This window comes from Poromitra crassiceps (genome assembly GCF_964638095.1).
Source record: "Poromitra crassiceps genome assembly, chromosome: 17".
NCBI lineage: Eukaryota > Metazoa > Chordata > Actinopteri > Beryciformes > Melamphaidae > Poromitra > Poromitra crassiceps.
Genome location: NC_139635.1, coordinates 35,016,056 through 35,037,308, shown reverse-complemented (window position 1 = coordinate 35,037,308; position 21,253 = coordinate 35,016,056). Strand labels below are relative to the sequence as shown.

Sequence of the window (21,253 nt, the reverse complement as noted above, 5' to 3'; positions counted from 1 at the left end):
TTGAAAACCCCTGTTGGAGAGGATGGTGATAACACCAGTGTAAAGAATATTGTAGATTAAGCTGCATATTCTTAGTAGATTTGAAAGCAAAGCAATACAAATGTAACTAAAAGTGGCAAGGTTAGCAACGTTATTGCAGAATATTACATTAGGCTAATGATTAAAAACGGAATCAGCTAATTTGTGTTTTGGAAGTAATCCTGACCGGAGATCATGAGGGAACAAGCAACATGAACCACAGGTCAACACTACCATGAAGCTCACCGTCATGGACCTTTTTCACCAGCAGCCATTTTGTGTCTAAAAGGCAGTAACACATGTGCAAGCAAATATTAATGAGGGTTTCCAACTTCCAATCCATTTAGGTGTTCCAGCCAAGGCCCTCGTTAATGTTTTGCTTGCACGGTGCACCTGTGTTACTTCCTCCTGCCTTTTAGACACAAAATGGCTGAGGTTGTGAAAACAGCTAATGGAATGAGGTAGAATTAATAACCAAACATTACCATAATTTTTTTTATCAGTTCAGATTTATTACTTTAATTGATTGATCATTAACTGCCCCCCCCCCCCCCCTCACAGCTTGCTTAGTTTGTATTATTATTATATACTAATGCAGTGCCCGTTCCCCCATTCACCACCCGTGGGCGCTCCCCCCCCCCACACACACACTGCACTCAGTCAGGTCCCCCTAAGCGCACTCCCCAAGTTTGAAGTCGATGGTTCTCGAGATACACGAAGGACAGACATACAGAAGTTGATCGGACGGTCCTGGAGATACATGAAAGCTTTGAACCTATTGGTTGAATTGCACAAGGTTTAACACTGCAATTTCTCGGGTTCCCAGCGACGTACTCGGCAAGTTTGAAGTCGATCGGACAAATGGCTATCGAGATAAACCACTTTTTGTGTTGACAGTAGGTGGCGCTATGCCAAATTGCACGGAATTCAGCTCTCTGCACTCAACGGTTCTCGAGATAAACCGCATTTTTGTTGCCAGTAGGTGGCACTGTGCCGAATTGCAAAAAAATTCGGCACTGCACTGTGTCGAGTTCCCATCAGCGCACTCCCCAAATTTGAAGTCGAGCGGACAAACGGTTCTTGAGATAAACCGCATTTTTGCTGCCAGTAGGTGGTGCTATGCCAAATTGTACGAAAACAGGGCACTGCACTCAGTCAGGTCCCCCTTGGCACACTCCCAAAGTTTGAAGTCCATCCGACCAACGGTTCTCGAGATACGCGAAGGACAGAGAGTGAGACACACGCACACACAGACACTCCTGTCATAGTGTAGATATGATGATCTCTCTAATGTATCATTACATGGTGCACTTTGATAATAATAATATAGGCTATCACTTGCTTGTAACAGTGGCACAGTGACAAAGGTTTATTATGGAGATTACGAATGAGATCATCTGACAATGTACTAGTATGGACCACAGTAAACAGTTTGACTTTGATTGAGCTTTCCAAGACCAAGAAGTCAGACAGTCCAGTGGGTAGGCTACTGTACATGTGGGCAGGGGAGGTGACCTGAATCATGTTGTTTGAGAGGGCTTGGAGCTTTTGAGGTACTGCTTCCCACCCGCAGACACAGCCAATCGGTATGGACGCCCTACCAAGCCGGAGGTAACACGGGGGCGCGGACCTGCGACCCTCATGTTGGTAGGCAGGTAATCTAACATCAGGTTTTTTGAGCAGTGACTTATTACTTATTACTTGCAAACTATTTCTTTTACATTAATCTGATGGCATAATTAGGGTATAGCCCTGCCAATCTGTACTCTAGATTTATGAAAACACTTTTCAGAACTCAATGTCATTAATGCTACATGTTGCACTTTGATATATCGCTTGCTGTTAACATTGGCAAAGGCATAGAGATTACTAATAAGTTCATCTGACAATGTAGTAGGCCTGCTGTGGATGTGGAAGACAGTAAACACACTGCCGTTGACCTCCAAAAGAACAATAAGTCAGAGAGTCCAGCCGGTCTCTGGAGTGAGGGGAGGTGGTGACCTGAATCCTGTTGTTTGAAAGGGCTTGGAGCTTTTGGATAAGCTCGGTGAGGTACAGCGTGGGTTCATCAAACGCCAGAAGAATCTCCAACTGTCTCAGGTTCTGCAATTGGTGAAGGCGTAAGAACCCCTTCTCTTCTACATTCTTCTCAAGGCGGAGGTTAAGGCTCCTGAGCTTTGGAAAGCAGTTTGGGATTTTACAAATGCAAGCTCCCAAACGTGAGGGCCATGGGTCCAAGTGAAGGTGGAGGAGATCTGGAACTGCCATTGCTACGCATCCCAGGTCTGTGTCTGGAATGTCAAAGCAGCGAGAAGGATGAGCATAGGTTAGACTCGTCACTGTGGCTGGGATGAGCTCTCCATACATATGAATTGGCGGACCATTGACAACGGTGAGGGTGGTCAGTTGATGGAGGTCCCCCAACCATGTGTACAAGCGGCAGGGTTCAATATCATAACGAGCATATGGGTCCTCCTTGTAGAACACAGCAAGAGTCTGCAGGTTAGGGAAGAGCCTCATGATGTTTTCTGACAGCAAAGGATTCTCATAGTCAGCAAGCTGCAGACTGGTCAAGGCTGCAGCACCAGTAGATCCACCTGTTCCTCCTGGGGGGTCTGGACTAACATTACAGCGATCACAGTGCAGAGAAGGGATTGTCTGACACAACCATGAGAGATGCTTCAGCTTAGGCAAACAGGTAATGATGGAGTAGAACATCTTAACTGGGTCTCCATGGCTCCCTTTATGATGACAAACCAGAGATGTCAGGTTGGTAAACTGTGAGACAACGGCCATCAAGGCCTCTTCCGCTGGACAGGGAAACTCAACATTGCATATCCTGAGGTGAGTCAGCTGCTGGGGTTGAGCCACAATGGAGCCATCTATCAAAACAGGAGAACACCAGCAGGTCCTAATAGCCAGACGCTTTAAATTTGGGAATGTCTGTTGTAAGACATGCAGACCCGTCAACCGGCAGTCGTCAAACGAGCGGCGACATTGAGAGCCGCGGTCCATCACGAGTGCAGTGAGAGTTGGAAGCGACAGGGCGAGCTCCTTCCAGTCCTCCGCTTCGATGCTTTGAACCACGACACTAGTGATCTCTCTGCGGTGAAGAGTGGCCCAGAATTCACTGTTATAACGCTGGCCATCTTGAAAACGCAGAACCACCACGCTGTCCTTCCAAAGAGATGACTGGTCGGCAAGTTCCTTGAAATACATGCAGCATGTGCGGACACTGTACCTGTCCGCCTCTGAGAGATACCCAAACACGTGGAGCCATACTTCTGGGGGAAGCTGTAGTGCTAGCTGCGTCATTTCCTTGCGACGCTAACTGATGTCAGCTAGATAACGAAGTTAGCTAAAACACACTTTAATTAACGTAACTAGCTGGCGACACTGGCGAGTTACTGTTGTTAACCGTGTTCAGAAAACGTATCAATCTCCAGGAATGCAGTTGAGGGTGAAGTCCACTTCAGAGGGAGGGAGCGGAGGAGTGTGGTGGTGAAGTAACCTAGGTAAACCCAGCCCCCACGTGATCTGCTCTCATTGTTCCCAGTCACTAGGTAGTGACTGAGAACAGGTCTGAGAGCAGGTCACGTGGAGGCTGGATTCACCCAGGCTAGTGGTGAAGCAGGTTGGTGAGGTAGGAGGGGGCAGGGCTATGGAGGACTTTGTGAGTGAGGAGGAGGACTTTGAACCGCTTTGATTTGATTAACTGCTTTGATTTATTGTGGATATAAAAGACAACAAGATCCAAGGGATATAAACATGTACTGTAAAAGTGTGAGCACTTATTTCCAACATGGTCCCTGGTCTTATAAAAACAGGACATACGGTAACACACATCATATAAATAATACAGATCAGGAATAAAAAGAAACAAGAGATACAAACAACACAAGTTCTAAAACCATTTCAACGTTGGATTAATTGCACTACTCTGCAACACAAATCAAATACAAACAAGAGGAATAAAAGGGTTATCTACAGAGGAGCCTTTTGCCAACAGTGATGCTTTAGTTAACCGTTTAAAGCTACAAAGAGAGTTAGATGATTTAATGAGCAAATCCAGACTATTCCACTCAGAAGCACCAATGACGGCAAAGGAACCCTTACCAACAAGACTTTTAAATCTGTACAAAGACAAATTGGAAATACCAGATCTTGTAAAGATACTATGCGCTTCCCTGACATGAGTAAAATAATTTACTAAAAATGGGGGTGCTGGTCTTCGTCAGCCTACGCGGCCTACATCTGTCCGGAGCAGGCCTCCATATTATCGGCCCAAAGATCCCGCCTTCCTTAATTGGTAAGCATGGCAATCTGTGCAGCATAGCAATATCATCGCATTTCGTTGGTGGTGGACTCCCCTAAATTATAGCGTCAGCAGTAAGTCGCTCCCCGGTTTGAAAATTGGGTCTAGGTTGTGGTGATTTTAAATTCTAACTTTATGAATGTGAATCCAGCGCAGCAGTAAGACACTTGAATAAATTCTTCCTTTTGGGGGATTCTCTATCCTAGTCTGAGCCGATGCCCTCCTCTCTCACCACAAGAGCAGCGACATCTTATCATGGAGTCATAACGCCAAAATTAGTTGCCATGCCATTTGTGAATAAAGGTGGCTTGTTAAATTTTACCCACTGGTCTCTCATGATTGAAATTGAGATATAGCCATTTTAAGCCCCCCTGCAGCAATCTCAGATGCCATCTTGAAAATGATCCCTCTCCGGAATTTTCATTTGGGTAGACTTTTAGTATGTTATTTACCATGCTCAATGGTAAGAGGATCCATTGAAAAACCTTATGTCTCAATTTGTTATTCTTGGTTATGTGGTTTTTTCACAGAATGACTGGTCTACAAGGTAAAAACAATACCAGCCCTACTGTCGCAGCTGTTAGATTTTTTTTTTTTTTTTTTTATTCAACTTATACAAATCTATAACAGATAATTACCACATCAAAGTTTTAAAGCTTGCTCATTATACCTGGAAGTTTCTTCCCCATCAGATTATAGGCATGTGTAGACATATTAGAGTCGAGATACGAGTACAGCATTATAGCCATTATTATAAGCTGCAAGTGTAAGGTTTACTCAAAACAATTCTCACAAGCTTACTGTATGTGATTTAATGAATTCCTGTTGCAAATACCATGTTTAATACATCTACTGCATATTCACTGAGAGTGATGCCAAGAAACATCGGTTAGTATGGCAATAAAGTTTTAAATCTTAGATTTTGCGTAAAGCTAGAGGAATTATTCTGCCCAGGAGAGAAAGTAGAGTTTTCCCAGTCCGTCGCCACAAACCAGTTCGTTGGGTTGTTGTGGGTTCACCTCCAAAACCAGTACAGGAGCTCCACACACAAACATACCCACCTGGAGAGACAGAGAGAGACAGAGAGTAGAGAGAACTCGTAATGTACATATTGGCAATACTGCTTGTGTGAAAAGGTAGACACGCACATCCAAACCTGAATAGGGCAGGTGCAGAGCTACAGTAGATGTAGATGAAACTGGAAAGGAAAAGAAGCGTATCCGATACGTATCCGATATCAGTTACAACTACAAGGGCTTCCCGAGCAGCAGACCTTTTCTCTCTCAAAACAATTGAAAACCACCGTCATGTTAAGGCTGATCAAGGAGATCGATTTTATTTCACCAGAGCCGATTTCCAAAAATGGAAATCCAATCATTATCTACTCACCCCCATGCCGGTGGAAGGACCGCTTTTTAGCCCCAAAACATTTGTGGTTTTCCAGCTAAACTGTTTTCCAGCATTCCCCTAAACATCTGAAGTGAATGGTGACCAGCTTTCAAACAGAATAAAAAACTAAAGTGCCTCCATACTGCTCGTCTGGCGTAATCATGTGCAGAAGCCCTGATAAGATGTCATTTACACCCTGTCGTGAGCTGAAAGTGAACGCGAAAACGCAACTTGCCGCTCACGGCGACAGTGAAGACGTTTTGTGGACTAAAAAGTTCACCCAACCTTCTACCAGCATGGGGGTGAGCAGATAATGACTGGATTATTGGGCAAACTGTTCCTTTAACACTGCTGTAATGTTACCTGTTTCTTGGTGGTCCGGTCCCACAGCTTGACTGTCCTGTCGTAGGAAGCCGAGATGATGGTGCTGCTGGTGACTCTCAGCACACTGATCCTGTCACTGTGGGCCTAGGGGACAAACAAAGCCTTCATCAATAAAAAACACGCAGTATAGACCTGGGTCATGAGGATTCCAATATATATATACATACATACATACATACATACATACAGTAACATACATACTGTACGTGTGCGTGTGTGTGTTTCACTTATATGTAAACTTTCAGTGATGGATGAAGTACCTGAAGCCACACTTGAGTAAAAGTACAACTATCTTACAGAAAATGACTTTGGTAGAAGTTAAAGTCACCTATTAAAATATTACTTGAGTAAAAGTTTGAAAGTATCAGAAAATTACTTTTTTTAACCTGGAGCCCTCTCCTCACATTAATTATTATCTGACGATTCACCCAGTGTTCTCCGCAGCGATTTTGTGCCTCCTAGGCGTTGTTTTGAGATAAATAGTGTCCAAACCAGTCCTAGAATGGCGCTCCGTCGGGGCCACATGGCAGCGTGCTGTTCCTCCATGTAAATAGACAGTTTTCTTCCCGTTTTCTACCCATATCGTCATTTATATGATCCCTAAAGAAACATCAGACTGCTAATCACCCCCGGGCTATTTCCAGTGGTCTTTACCAGGGATCTCATATCCTCATCCGGGGTCTGTGTCACCAACTCTCGTCAAGTCACACAGGCCAGCCGGCAGGAAAGTTTCGCGGGACTTGACCACTGGTTTATGAATGACTCAGTGTTTCCCATTAACCCACCATAGTCTAATGTGTCCTACCATAGTCTAATTTGTTAATTTTGCTCTCAAAGTGCACCGGATTGATGCATTTAACATTAAAATGTACAAAATTGTCTTCCGGGGCAGCATGCGCCCGGACCCCCCTAAAGGGTCAGAGGTCCACCCACCGTAGTCTCACTAAATCCTGTGGTAAACACTGAATACCTCTTCAAAACCGCATTGGTTAAACTCAAAAATACATGGTGGTCAAGTCAAAAACAAGGCTGTTTTTCTTAGTTCCTGAAATGTTGACATTTGATTGATAACAGATACAGTCTATTCAACACACTCAACATTACGTTCCCACAATATTACATATTACAATAATAGTACAATATTCTGTTCTGTCCCCCCCCCCCCACACACACACACATCAGAGTTAAAGTCTGTGTGCTCTTACAGGTTTTCTGCTGCTCCAGGAGGAAAGGTCTGGAGGCTGGTTGAACCACATGTTGCCCTTGACATCTCCACACACCACAAACTCTGCAAGAACAGACATGACATCATCCTATAATGAACCAAACTGAAACATCAACAAGCAGGTATGTGTAGTTACCGCACACTTTTTAAAATAGCAACAGTACTAGAGATGAAATGACATGAAAATTTCATATCACGATTATATAGTCACCAAAATGATCACGGTTATCGTGGTATTGTTAAAATGTGCTGAACATTTTCAAAAAGTACTGATACATACACTGAAATCATTTGCCAAGTTTTATATTGAAAATTCAGACCAAAAAAGTACTGATACACTCACTGAAATCATTTCACCAAGTCTGCGTCTTGGAGACTTGCTAACTTTGGTTGATGATGGAGAGTATTTACTGTGTTTTTCAAAGCACTGTAATAGGGTTTTAATGATAATGACAAATTTAAACGGTACAGTTATCGCAAGGGAATTTTATCACTGTTTATCATTAAACCGGTTATCGTTTCAGCCCTAAACAGTATTCGTAGTAGTAGCAATCATAGTAGTAGTAGTAGTAGTAGTAGTAGATCCCTGTCAGTACCTTTGTCCACAGTAACAGCTGTTATCAAGCTTCCCTTCCCCTCTGGCTGGTCCTTCTCCAGTTCCACTGAGCTGAAGGATGAATTGAGACTAGTTTTGGATCCCATGGCATACTGGATGGAGAGAAGACAACATGACACTTAAACCCAAGGTCCACAAGGAGCGGTATGGCTCCGTGCAGATCTGGTACCGCTGCTGAAACAGACCGCCGCCCATGTTAATAGATGGGCAATACATGCTGTACAGGAAAAACACACACCTGTTCTATTTTTGTCAGATCCCACATGCGTCTGACAGATGACATGAGTGTGGGTCTGTTCAGGCAGCTGCATGGAGCCGTACCGCAGCCGGTGGACATAGGCCCTTAGAATCGCACTTGCTTGCATCTTTCTCATCTGTGCCTCCATCTGATTTGATAGCTCCCATTGGCATGTTGGTTTCCCCAAGAATAACCTTCTGATTGTCTATAGCGTGTCGATCTGTGCTAACCTACAAACCCAGTGACTCTACACAATAATCCCATGATAGTATAGACCAGGGATACTCAACTTGCTTTGCCCGGGGGCCACTTTCGTGAAATGATAGAAGGCCAGGGGCCAGTTAATAAACAATCAATATACATTTTTCTGTAGCGGATTGTAGGTTTTTGGGGTGTCAGCCGGAGTTTAGTCTGACAATGTTGTGCACACCGGATAGTTAGTTAGGTTAAGTACATACATAAGTGCCTGGGTAGCGAGCAGACGGCGGTATTTGACAATTTAGCAGCTAAATCATAGATTATTGAAAGATATTCCATATTCCAGACTGAAATGCTATAAGTATTGGGCAGGAGTATTGGCCAGAATGACATGAACATTTGGACAATTATTCAGCGGGTATCTTGCATGTGCGTTCAGGTGCACTGTAATTCTTTTTTTTTTTTTTTTTTGCAATTCCATCGCGGGCCACACAGGGGGCGCCCGCGGGCCGCAGTTGAGTTACCAAGGCAAAGAGCCCTTTTCAAGTCATGGTGACGATGACAGTTGAATGACAGCATGTTAACGTAATGACAGTGGGGTCACCCAGGAGTAGGGCGAGACGCTTGTTGGGTGAAACTCACGGTGAAGCCGAGGTGAACTTCTCCCTCGTCCTCGCCCACCAGCCACAGGCTTTTCTCATCGTTACGAATCATCCCTAGAATTCGGACGGAGTGATTCCAACTGCAATGATGAGAGAAACCCACATACAACAAATAAACAAATACAGAGCATTTAAGCTATTTGTGCAGTCTGACTTTTATATGCATTATTTGTTTTGTTTGCAATCAAGAAAATGTGATCTAAAAAGAAACTAGTTGTTATTGTTGCGTCGGCTAGATTTAGCTAGACATATTCTATGTGAAGTCCTCTGAGACATGCTTGTGAATTAGGGCTATACAAATAAACTTGATTTGAATTTTTTGTTTTTATTGTCCTGCATACGAAGATGCAAGGGATGTGTGTGTGGGATGCAAGGGATCTCTAGTAAAATGTCCTCTATGTTGATTTCTTTTGTTTTTGTTGGACGACTATGAGAAACTTGAGCTGTGCTTCAGGAAATAACTTTTTGTAGCAGATTTGTCAGGCCTGGGAGAGAAGGCAGAATATTTTGTTCGGGGAGTGACTGGTGGGGCCTGACACCTAAGAGTGGGGGGTGGGATGCTGCACTGGCTTTTTCTTCTTTTTTTTGGATTTGGCTGATGCTTGTGCCAGTTGTGATGTCACAACCTGTTGGGCTCCATAAGGGGTGACATCATCAATGGCTAATGTTTGTAACCAGTGATGTCACAAGTTGTTGGAGTCCACAGGCACTGACATCACAGGGCACAGAGGCCGGCGGGTGGCCAGTGCGGTGCCCTGCTTTTCACCGTTGGGTGTCGGGCTTCACCACATATTTGGGTGGAGTGTAGTTACTCTTTAAGACCGAGCTTTGAGTAATTTGTAATGATACGTCATGTACTGGATTGTTTGAATATTACGTAAATGTATATGAATCATTTTACCACTGCAACTGCAAAATTGTGGTGTCTTCTAAACATGAGGGTTGGGCACTTTGTGTGCATGACACGGAAATAAAAGACAATCATCAGTAGCTTTACCTATTAATTGTGTGTTCCCACTTGTCCTCATCGTCCTCACCGACGGCGACGTCAAATATGAGGCCATGATCCGATGCACCAATCAGGACGGAGCAGTAGCAGAGATGCAACACTGGCTCTACCACTGGGTATGTGGATACCCTCACCAGGCTGGGGGCAGAAAGAGCACAACAAGGTATGTAGGTGAAAGATGTATACAGTACGGCTCGCATAAGAAACCTTGTGGACCCTGCTGTCCTGCGCCTGCTGCCATCCCTGGAGCTTGGCCTCATGCCCCCGCCCCCCCCCCCCCCTTTTGTCCTTCCTTGCCATCTTATCTTGTCTGACCGCTCTGGTTTCTGCCTCTGGGTTGGGCGCTCGTGCCGCCCTGCCATGTTGCCACTGTGTTGGCTTGACGTCCGCCAGTCGCTAGACAGGACCTCCTTGGCATGCTGGCCAAGGGCCTTGCACCGTCAATTTACAGCCCACTAGTGACTAGTCTAAAATCAACCCACGTCCATTATCACCATTACTATAGAGCTGAACAGTCATGTGACGTCTCTTGCCCTGGATCTTCTTTGTGAGATTGCATGGGAGGGATGCGGTGTGTGTGTGTGTGTGCTTGTGTGTGTGTGTGTGTGCTTGTGTGTGTGTCTGTGTGTGTGTGTGTGTGTGTGAGCGGCTCCCCTCCGCTCATTTCCGCATTGAGTCCATTTTCCGCCCCCCCCCCCCCCCCACCGAGACCGTAAATGTAATGAAATCATCGAGAATAGCCCACCAACAGATACAAAAACATGAACATACAGTATAAGTGTTTAATGTACATACAAACAACTGCTGTGATCACTTTTGAAACATGCATTTAAAAAACACAATGTGTGTCTGCCTGGGGATAGGTCTCTCCCTCTCCTGCAGCCAGCATGTGGGCACTCTGCAGTGCACTGCGCTGGCAGCATGTGGGCACTCTGCAGTGCACTGCGCTGGCAAATGCCGAGTGACACAGCGCATGCACGTGTAACGTCTCAGTCTCGTCTATGATTGGATATCCCTTTATGACGGGATATGGTAGTCATTTTTGAGTCCTAAGCACCGCCCACTTCAACCCCAGCCTCAGCAAACAGTGAAAACGGAAATGGCAATATAATTTGGGTTGAAACTAATGTCTCCAACTTTTTTCAGGCTTGCAATTAGTCATCTGAGACTCTAAATTACACACTTCGAAGTTTAGTTTTGGTGCATTTTGCTCGCCAGGGTCTTAATAATGAAATGTATTGGTAAGAGGGGGGGGTCACTTTAGGCACGGGGTTTTGCTTATTTCCCCCCACCAATGATGGCGGAAGTAGCTATGAACCATCTTGGTTTCTTCTTATGTCTGTACATCAATCTGGAATGACGCATCACAACTCACGTCTCCTATCTTTGAAAACATAGACAGTGATCGGATCTCGCATTCAAAATACCAGGTGTAAATGCAAATGCAAGACCGGATCGTTTATTATCCGAATAATGTGTCCGGATAATGGATACAGATTGCATTTTAATATCAGGTGTTAATGGGGTGTTGTTGGTGCTTGATGTTCACCTGGCGGCGCTGTGCTGATGGTTCCACACCAGCTTCCACACCTCAACACACGGCTTACTGCAGGCTGCAGCAAACTGGCCGTCAGGCAGGGAACAGATGGCTGTGATGGAGCAGTCAGAGGCCTGACACACACAAACACCCCACATGTGGTTACACAAACACACATATGGTTATACACACACACACACACACACACACACACACACACACACACACACACACACACACACATCAATCTCTTCTCTTGTGCACTTCTTCTGTAGTTTACCTGCTTCTGGCCAACCACAGTGTTGCGCTGCCATAGCTCGAGCAAGCCAGATTCATGGCCGGCCAGCATCAGGTTGTCTTTCTGAGAGAAGCACAGAGCTGTGACAACGCCCCGCAGGCTGGGAGGAGATACTGCATCAGCAGGAGACAACAGACAGGCACGGATATTATGTAAAACATTATATGAAATATAATGAGAAGAAAATACTACTAAGATACTAACCCTCATTCCTCACAAATAAAATACAGTGAATATCAGGCTCAAAAAAGGTTACATAATCCTATCCTATAATAAGAATGAGAAGTGTCCGTATGTGAGGCTACATAAGTTCAGTAATGATGGCATCAGTGATGTCATCAGTTATGTCATCCTTCCTGGGTGAGGCGTGCAGTGGCCGAGCTGCGGGATTGCTCTAGTAATACGAATGACACATGTCCGTGTGTGTGAGCGGAATTTTGTCCGGCCACAGCTATGCCGTTCTACGTGCGATCGGGCTGAAACTTTCAGGAGGTGTAAAGCACCTGTGCGGGTAACCTGACAGAGCTGGATTTTTTAATCAGGTAATTGCCTTAATTACCTAATGATGTGATGTCATCCTTCCTGGCTGAGGTATAATAATAAGTTCAGCGATGATGTCATCCGTGATGACGTCATCAGTGATGTCATAGAGCAGGCGAGGCTGCGTAGCGGGTGAGCTACGTATGCGATGTGCAGGGCGGTGATGTCATCCGTGATGATGTCATCAGTGATGTCATAGAGCAGGCGAGGCTGCGTAGCGGGTGAGCTACGTATGCGATGTGCAGGGCGGACGAGGCCACCGTGAGCCCCCCCCCCCAAGACAGCTGAACATTCGTTCACATTACATGACTAAAGATGCCTGAAGGGATTCAAGTTGCCCTGCTGATCCCCACCCCCCACATTGCTATTAGCTGAAGGCAGAATGTTACTTGTTGCATAGGTCCAACTCCTCAATGAGCAGTCCTCAGACACAGAGAGGAATTCTGGGCCCTTCTTGGCGACCACTCCATGTATCCCACCACTGTGACCCTGGAAGGTGCTGAAGTGCTCCACCTGCACATAAACATAGCAGGTGATCAAAAACACAAAAGCAGGAAAAACACTATGGGCCTCATGCATGCATGTGCTCTTATTTGTCTCTTATATTTGTTCTTGCACAACGCAATAATAATAAAATCGTACGTGGGATTCATGGAATGTGCGCTGACAGCCAGTCTGTTCTTACCCACATGCCAGCTGCAACTTACAATTAGCATGAGCAAACGCCCCAATAAACCCGTAGAAGAGCAGCAGACCTAGGTGCCATGCGCAAACCACCAAACCAACACAGCAATTTGACAGGTAATGGTAAACACTTCTGGTGCTCAGCAATGTGTGTGTGTGTGTGTGTGTGTGTGTGTGTGTGTGTGTGTGTGTGTGTGTGTGTGTGTGTACTGTATGTATGTATGTATGTATGTATGTATGTATGTGTGTGTGTGTGTGTGTGTGTGTGTGTGTGTGTGTGTGTGTGTGTGTGTGTGTGTGTGCGTGCAAGCAATCGGGCATATTGGTTTAATTTTTGTTAGAACACACCTAAACATTTAACATTACAAACATCCTGGTTATGTCTTAGTGGCAGCAGGTTAATTTGGAGATGGGAATTGAGATGGAGAGGAGACGTGCCAAAAGACGCAGAGTCAAAATCAGTGGAGGGATGCTTTCTGAAGTTGTGCTAAATGAGTGAGTCGGTGTTTTACAATGTAAATTGCATTTTCATCATCTACGCCTGGGCCGATATCCAATTAGATCGAATATTGCAATATTTTTCACTTTCTTTGGGGTGCAGTTTTGCACAGTCTGCTTTGTTGCAGAGTCCGACCCTCATTTCACTGCTTTGCTTACTGTAGATTGTACCTTGGCATGTGCCAAATAAAACTTATTTCATTGGCAGCATTGCAGGGCTTTTATTTACGCGAAGCGTGCGAGGCGTGCAATATTTCAAGTTATATACAGTTTGTTCCCCCTCTTTTGAAAATTTTGACTCACCTGATTGTATCAATATATAGATGGCTCTTGATAGTCTGTTTCTTTTTTTTTCTCTATATTTCCCCCCCCGATTTTTTATCCCATTTTTATCCCCCATTAGTGCTAATTTAATTTATTTATCCTGGTTGCTACTCCACCCTCTGCCGATCTGGGGAGAGCCGAAACTGGCTCCATGCTTCCTCCGAGACATGGGCAGTTAGCCAGCCGCTTCTTTTCACCTGAGAGAGGAAGCTTCACCGGTAGGACATAGCACGTGGGAGGTTCAGGCTATTCCAACCAGTTCCCCTCCCTCTGAACAGGCGCCCTTAACGACCAGAGGAGGAACCACATTAGCAACCAGGATATTGCATGTTTTGGTGAAGGGGGTTCCTATATAGTCTGTTTCTTGTTTATTTATTTTGTACCTTTTTTTGTTTGGTTTTCTCATTTGTGGCTGACCAGTAACCTTGGTGGATGAATTTGTACTGTATTTGTATTTGCCTCTGTCTGGTATGCCCTCTCCTGCAGGTGTGTGTGCGCGTGAGTGAGTGTGTATGTGTCTGTATGTTGGGTTTTGGGATTTTTTGTTGTTGTTGAAAAAATATATATATAATATGGGCAGGACTACATCGCAATATTACATTTTGGATATCACCCCAGCCAATCATCATTATTAATGATCAATATTTCACGGCACAAAACACAAGTTTTGGATTTTGTGCATATTGGCACTCTTACATTTTTTATTATCTTAAGAAAACTGGAGGGGGGGGGACTTAAAAAAAATCATATTGTTGATAGATGAATGAGTATGATAGGGCTATGATATAAAGTTGAGAAAAGAAAAGAAAAAAGAAGAGAAAAAAATTCACATATTTGACCTCAGTCTTCAGTAGGTTATACACACCTGAAAGGGCTTCCAAAGCACCACAATACCATCATCAGATGCAGTAGCCACTATCATATCCTCTGGGATGAGTTCTTTGGTCTTGTCTGAAAAATAATTCAATATAATTAAGTTACATATGGACATCAAAATAAGGATCAGCAAATCATTCTAGTGTATGCCATGGAAGAGAGAGATAGAGAGAGAATGTATGTATGTACGCACTTGTTTCAAAGTGTTTTAATAGAAAGTTTACCTGTATTAAATTTGACCACTTTCATAATCAAACCTGGATTTGTATTTATTTACCTGTATTTGGGAGGACAGAGCAGTGGTGAATGCGCTCCCGGTGGGCAGCGTTGTGGCCAATTTCTACACCCGTTTCCCACTTCCACACATGTAGGGCTCCCTCTGCACAGCCTGCCATCACATACTGGCCCTGTACACAACACATCAGCACCACAACACATCACATACTGGCCCTGTAACAACACATCACATACTGGCCCTGTACACAACACATCAGCACCACAACACATCACATACTGGCCCTGTACACAACACATCACATACTGGCCCTGTACACAATACATCAGCACCACAACACATCACATACTGGCCCTGTACACAATACATCACATACTGGCCCTGTACACAACACATTAGGCACCACAACACATCACATACTGGCCCTGTACACAACACATCACATACTGGCCCTGTACACAATACATCAGCACCACAACACATCACATACTGGCCCTGTACACAACACATCACATACTGGCCCTGTACACAACACATCAGCACCACAACACATCACATACTGGCCCTGTACACAACACATCACATACTGGCCCTGTACACAATACATCAGCACCACAACACATCACATACTGGCCCTGTACACAATACATCACATACTGGCCCTGTACACAACACATTAGGCACCACAACACATCACATACTGGCCCTGTACACAACACATCACATACTGGCCCTGTACACAATACATCAGCACCACAACACATCACATACTGGCCCTGTACACAATACATCAGCACCACAACACATCACATACTGGCCCTGTACACAACACATCAGCACCACAACACATCACATACTGGCCCTGTACACAACACATCAGCACCACAACACATCACATACTGGCCCTGTACACAACACATTAGGCACCACAACACATCACATACTGGCCCTGTACACAATACATCACATACTGGCCCTGTACACAATACATCAGCACCACAACACATCACATACTGGCCCTGTACACAATACATCACATACTGGCCCTGTACACAACACATCAGCACCACAACACATCACATACTGGCCCTGTACACAATACATCAGCACCACAACACATCACATACTGGCCCTGTACACAATACATTAGGCACCACAACACATCACATACTGGCCCTGTACACAACACATTAGGCACCACAACACATCACATACTGGCCCTGTACACAATACATCACATACTGGCCCTGTACACAATACATCAGCACCACAACACATCACATACTGGCCCTGTACACAACACATTAGGCACCACAACACATCACATACTGGCCCTGTACACAATACATCACATACTGGCCCTGTACACAATACATCAGCACCACAACACATCACATACTGGCCCTGTACACAATACATCACATACTGGCCCTGTACACAACACATCAGCACCACAACACATCACATACTGGCCCTGTACACAACACATCAGCACCACAACACATCACATACTGGCCCTGTACACAACACATCAGCACCACAACACATCACATACTGGCCCTGTACACAATACATCAGCACCACAACACATCACATACTGGCCCTGTACACAACACATCAGCACCACAACACATCACATACTGGCCCTGTAACAACACATTAGGCACCACAACACATCACATACTGGCCCTGTACACAACACATCACATACTGGCCCTGTACACAACACATCAGCACCACAACACATCACATACTGGCCCTGTAACAACACATCAGCACCACAACACATCACATACTGGCCCTGTACACAACACATCAGCACCACAACACATCACATACTGGCCCTGTACACAACACATCAGCACCACAACACATCACATACTGGCCCTGTACACAACACATCACCACCACAACACATCACATACTGGCCCTGTACACAACACATCACATACTGGCCCTGTACACAATACATCAGCACCACAACACATCACATACTGGCCCTGTACACAACACATCAGCACCACAACACATCACATACTGGCCCTGTAAGAACACATCAGCACCACAACACATCACATACTGGCCCTGTACACAATACATCAGCACCACAACACATCACATACTGGCCCTGTACACAACACATCACATACTGGCCCTGTACACAACACATCGGCACCACAACACATCACATACTGGCCCTGTAACAACACATCACATACTGGCCCTGTACACAACACATCACATACTGGCCCTGTAACAACACATCACATACTGGCCCTGTACACAACACATCGGCACCACAACACATCACATACTGGCCCTGTACACAACACATCGGCACCACAACACATCACATACTGGCCCTGTAACAACACATCACATACTGGCCCTGTACACAACACATCACATACTGGCCCTGTACACAACACATCAGCACCACAACACATCACATACTGGCCCTGTACACAACAAACCACCACTACAACACCAGTTTAGCCTCAATGCTCCACAATGATTGGAACTTGATTTGTGATTTTCATCCTACCCAGTATATCTATTATGTGCAGTCGTTGGTATGTCAAAACATGTTTTGGAGAGCAGCTGGTCAAATTTCCCAATGAAAGTAACAAAAACAGAAATGATTTTGTTTTGCCAACAATATCGACCATGTAGCTGGTGCCTAATGAAGCCATGTCCGAGCAGCCATAGAACCCCATTGGATAAAAAAAAAAAAGGTTAAAAACACGTCAACTAGCCATGCCGTTGCTCTGGGGAGCATATTTGGACTTTCTCCTAAAACAACGTAATAAGCCGGCTGTATGAATGTTTATTTTCTTTTTTTATCAAACTATTTTTGGGCAAGATTTCCAGAGTGTTTCTGCCAACTCACCAGACAGCAGACAGAGCTCAGAGGACACTTCCAGTGGATTTCCCTGAGACTTTGACCCGCCTCCAGGTCCCACACACAAAGCCTTCCATCGTTTGATGAGCTCACCTGGAAAGGTTTGGAGACTTAGAGGCAGACATCCACAACTTGAGGAAACACATTAGGGGGAAAAAGTTATGTAATATGATTTATTTTCCCATTTTCATGCTTTACTGGGCAGACAGTGAGAGAGAGACAGGTAGGCATGAGAGAGAGCGCGGGGGGGGGGGGGGGGGGGGGGGGGGCATGCAGCAAAGGACCGCGGCCCGGATTCGAACCCGGGTTGCTGCAGGCCGGACTGAGCCATAGAGCCCAGATGCACCAGACCTGCTCGATGCTGTGTCGTGCCGTTATGGTACTGTCTGTACATGGTGAGCCACCGGGGGCGCCCCAACATAATGACTTTCTGAGGTGATGAAACTTTCAAAGACGGGGGCGAGACTAATCATCCAGGCTGATGTTAAGGGCACGTCATAAAGATTCTTGTGAAGCAGGCATGGAGACTCACCACACAGTCCGGCGTCCACACACAGCCTGTGATCCAGTCTCTGTGAGAGTGAGGGAGGGACTTGGAGAGAGCAGGAGGAGAGGAGCTCACATCCCACACCATCAGGGCCTGAAACAAAGACAGCCCACTGAGCTTCGGCAGGATTTCAACAGTGCGTCTATGCTCACTCTCATTATAATCTTAACCTTGATCCTTTTAGCCTAGGATCATTTGGCTATGCATGTATAGACCTGTTTTAGACAAAGAAATAAATACATTATTGCAGATTTAAAGAAAGCTTAAAACATCTGTAAATATCAAAATATGCACATATACCGGTATTCATATTTTGTACAGTACAAGATAATGCTTCATTATTTTTTAATCGTATATTATAGAGGGTATGCACACCCACTGGAACACGCCCCCTCAATCGGGAATGAGTGTCAAAATGAGTGTCAAGTTCCTCCCTGAGCAGCAGGTGTCACTTATCTAGGCTGATTACTGCATTCAAGCTCAGTCTTGCTGTGACTCAGTGGGCGTGACCCCACAGTGACTTCTGCCTCTGTGACATCACATGCATACCCTCTATAGTGTTGAAAATATTGTTTAAAGGCTAAAACCTAAATCTAAACCTAAATCTAAATAAGGTTTAAAAGTGAACGTTAGAGAGCTGATACAGACAGACACACAACCAACCAACATAACAAAACTCCTGTACAAAAGTAAGTGTAAGTCAATATTAAACTTTACATTGTATAAAAGTCAAAATTCTGGAATCATGAGAGGACAGCGAACGCACACACACACACACACACACACACACACACACACACACCTGATCTTTTCCGCCAGACAATAGTTCTCCACCATCAGGGCTGAAAGCCAGGCAGGTGACCCCTCCACTGTGACCCCGCAGCACAGACACCACAGTGGGTTCAACCCAGGGGTCAAGGGTCAGATCATCCACTGACCACAGAGCAATGGTGAAGTCATCTGAATCATATGGGAAGTGGGAGAATAAGAAAAGAGTGTGTGGTGAGTCCTCATGCCTCCTTCACAAGTGCCAAGTCAAGTTTGTTTTAAGGGAATACAATGACTATGGATAAGTACCTCATACAACCCCACTTCAAAACATTAAAAACAATCCCTTTAATGTGATATTTCTTAGGAGTGCGACAAGATGATGAGCAGATCATTCCTATTTGAGAAATATCTTATTCTTCAACTGACAAATTATGTTCTTGTTTTTAACCATCATCACGTCTTACCAGAGGCTGAAGCCAGATATGAGGAGTTTTGGGCCAGAGCCAGGATGGAGCCCTGTTGCATCCCAAACCCTCCCATGGAGGCCAGGCCTCCTCGCATTCCCTCCTCTCCCCCTCTCTTCCAGACCCTCAGCTTCATGTCTCCTCCACCAGACACCAGCAGCTCTGCATCTGCCTGCTCCGCTTCCACGGCCAGCCACATCAGGCAGAGAACGGACACCCTTAGGTCCTCACTGGCCCACGTCCTCTCACCTACAGTCAAAATCATCTTCATTCATGGTGGATTTGTTTATACGATTGACATTTTTATAGCCGTTTTTCTGCCATATTGCACAGATAGGCCGTTGAGACAACCGGAGAGCAGAAAAATAATTCTGACATGGCCTGGAACGGTTGGAAATTCAAGTAAGATTCAAACCTATGACATGACAAGTAGGTGGTATGGGCTTAACTTAACTTGGACAACGGACTTCATCAAGAGGAAAGACACATGCGCGCGCACACACACACACACACACACACACACACACACACACACACACACAGACACACACACACACACACACACACACACACACACACACACACACACACACACACACACACACACACACACACACACACACACACACACACACACACCTGAGTCCACGTTGAAGAGTTTGATGCCTTCACCATGGTATCCCACAGCAGAGTAGTCTCCCTTTACAGCCACACATAGCGCAGCAGGCCCCAAGCCTACAGACTTCAGTTTCTTCTGAGGAGGTTGCCGCTCACACTAAATGACCAAATAACAGGTGGGATTTTAAAGAACTCATTTTTAAAGCGCCGTCCATCCATTTGGGGAAAGTACAGTCATTCAATATGTTAGAATAAAATAGAATAGAATATAACGGTATTGTCCACGAGGGTGGAAAACTGTCTTCAGCTCACCAAGCACAAAAAACAACAACATAAGAAGCCGACAGGCTTCAGAGAGATCCAGTCTGTCAACCAAGAACTTCAATTGTATTATTTCTGCTTATTATCCACTAATTATTGCTGGTAAGTGCTAGCCTGGGTAAACCCAGCCTCCACGTGACCTGCTCTCAGACCTGCTCTCAGTCACTTCCGTCTGGAAGACGAGCCATTCAGAGCGATTTAGTGACTGAGAGCAGGTCTGAGAGCAGGTCACGTGGAGGCTGGGTTTACCCAGGCTAGGTAAGTGCCACACCTAGCAGCATTAATCATTTTGTAACAGTAGGGTGTCACTTTTTCCCCTGGCGCTGTACACAAGAAAGCTGCCCACTGCTCCTGGCCTGCCCCCCGGAGGAAGGACAAGCCTGAGTGTTAAAAGCAGAGATATTTCACCGGCCACCGTCAGCATGTGTGTGTTGGGTTGTCGTGTGACAATAAAGACGGGTTTGTCCGTCCGACTTTGACTTTAATCTGGTTTTGGAACAAGACTCTGTATTACATAGAGAGTATAAGGCATGAATGAAAACTTACTTCTGGATAGTTAAAATGGATGAAAATTGGATAGCAAC

At 45.1% G+C, this 21,253-nt stretch overlaps 1 protein-coding gene across 1 annotated transcript in view; it reads right to left on the bottom strand.

The window, feature by feature from the left end:
* Positions 1–4,974: 4,974 nt before the first annotated feature.
* The window catches only part of tep1 (telomerase-associated protein 1), a 53,463-nt gene continuing 37,184 nt past the window's right edge, over positions 4,975–21,253 (bottom strand). Inside the window, exons 40-55 of the mRNA XM_083654094.1 lie at positions 20,370–20,505; positions 19,731–19,979; positions 19,298–19,455; positions 18,481–18,588; positions 17,937–18,041; positions 15,089–15,218; positions 14,801–14,886; positions 12,819–12,942; positions 11,872–12,002; positions 11,604–11,725; positions 10,043–10,192; positions 9,026–9,125; positions 7,928–8,039; positions 7,312–7,394; positions 6,086–6,190; positions 4,975–5,394 (exon numbers count right to left, since the gene is read on the bottom strand). Coding sequence (XP_083510220.1) covers positions 5,275–5,394; positions 6,086–6,190; positions 7,312–7,394; positions 7,928–8,039; positions 9,026–9,125; positions 10,043–10,192; positions 11,604–11,725; positions 11,872–12,002; positions 12,819–12,942; positions 14,801–14,886; positions 15,089–15,218; positions 17,937–18,041; positions 18,481–18,588; positions 19,298–19,455; positions 19,731–19,979; positions 20,370–20,505 — 2,019 coding nt within the window. The 3' untranslated portion in view covers positions 4,975–5,274. The remainder of the gene's footprint in view (positions 5,395–6,085; positions 6,191–7,311; positions 7,395–7,927; positions 8,040–9,025; positions 9,126–10,042; positions 10,193–11,603; positions 11,726–11,871; positions 12,003–12,818; positions 12,943–14,800; positions 14,887–15,088; positions 15,219–17,936; positions 18,042–18,480; positions 18,589–19,297; positions 19,456–19,730; positions 19,980–20,369; positions 20,506–21,253) is intronic.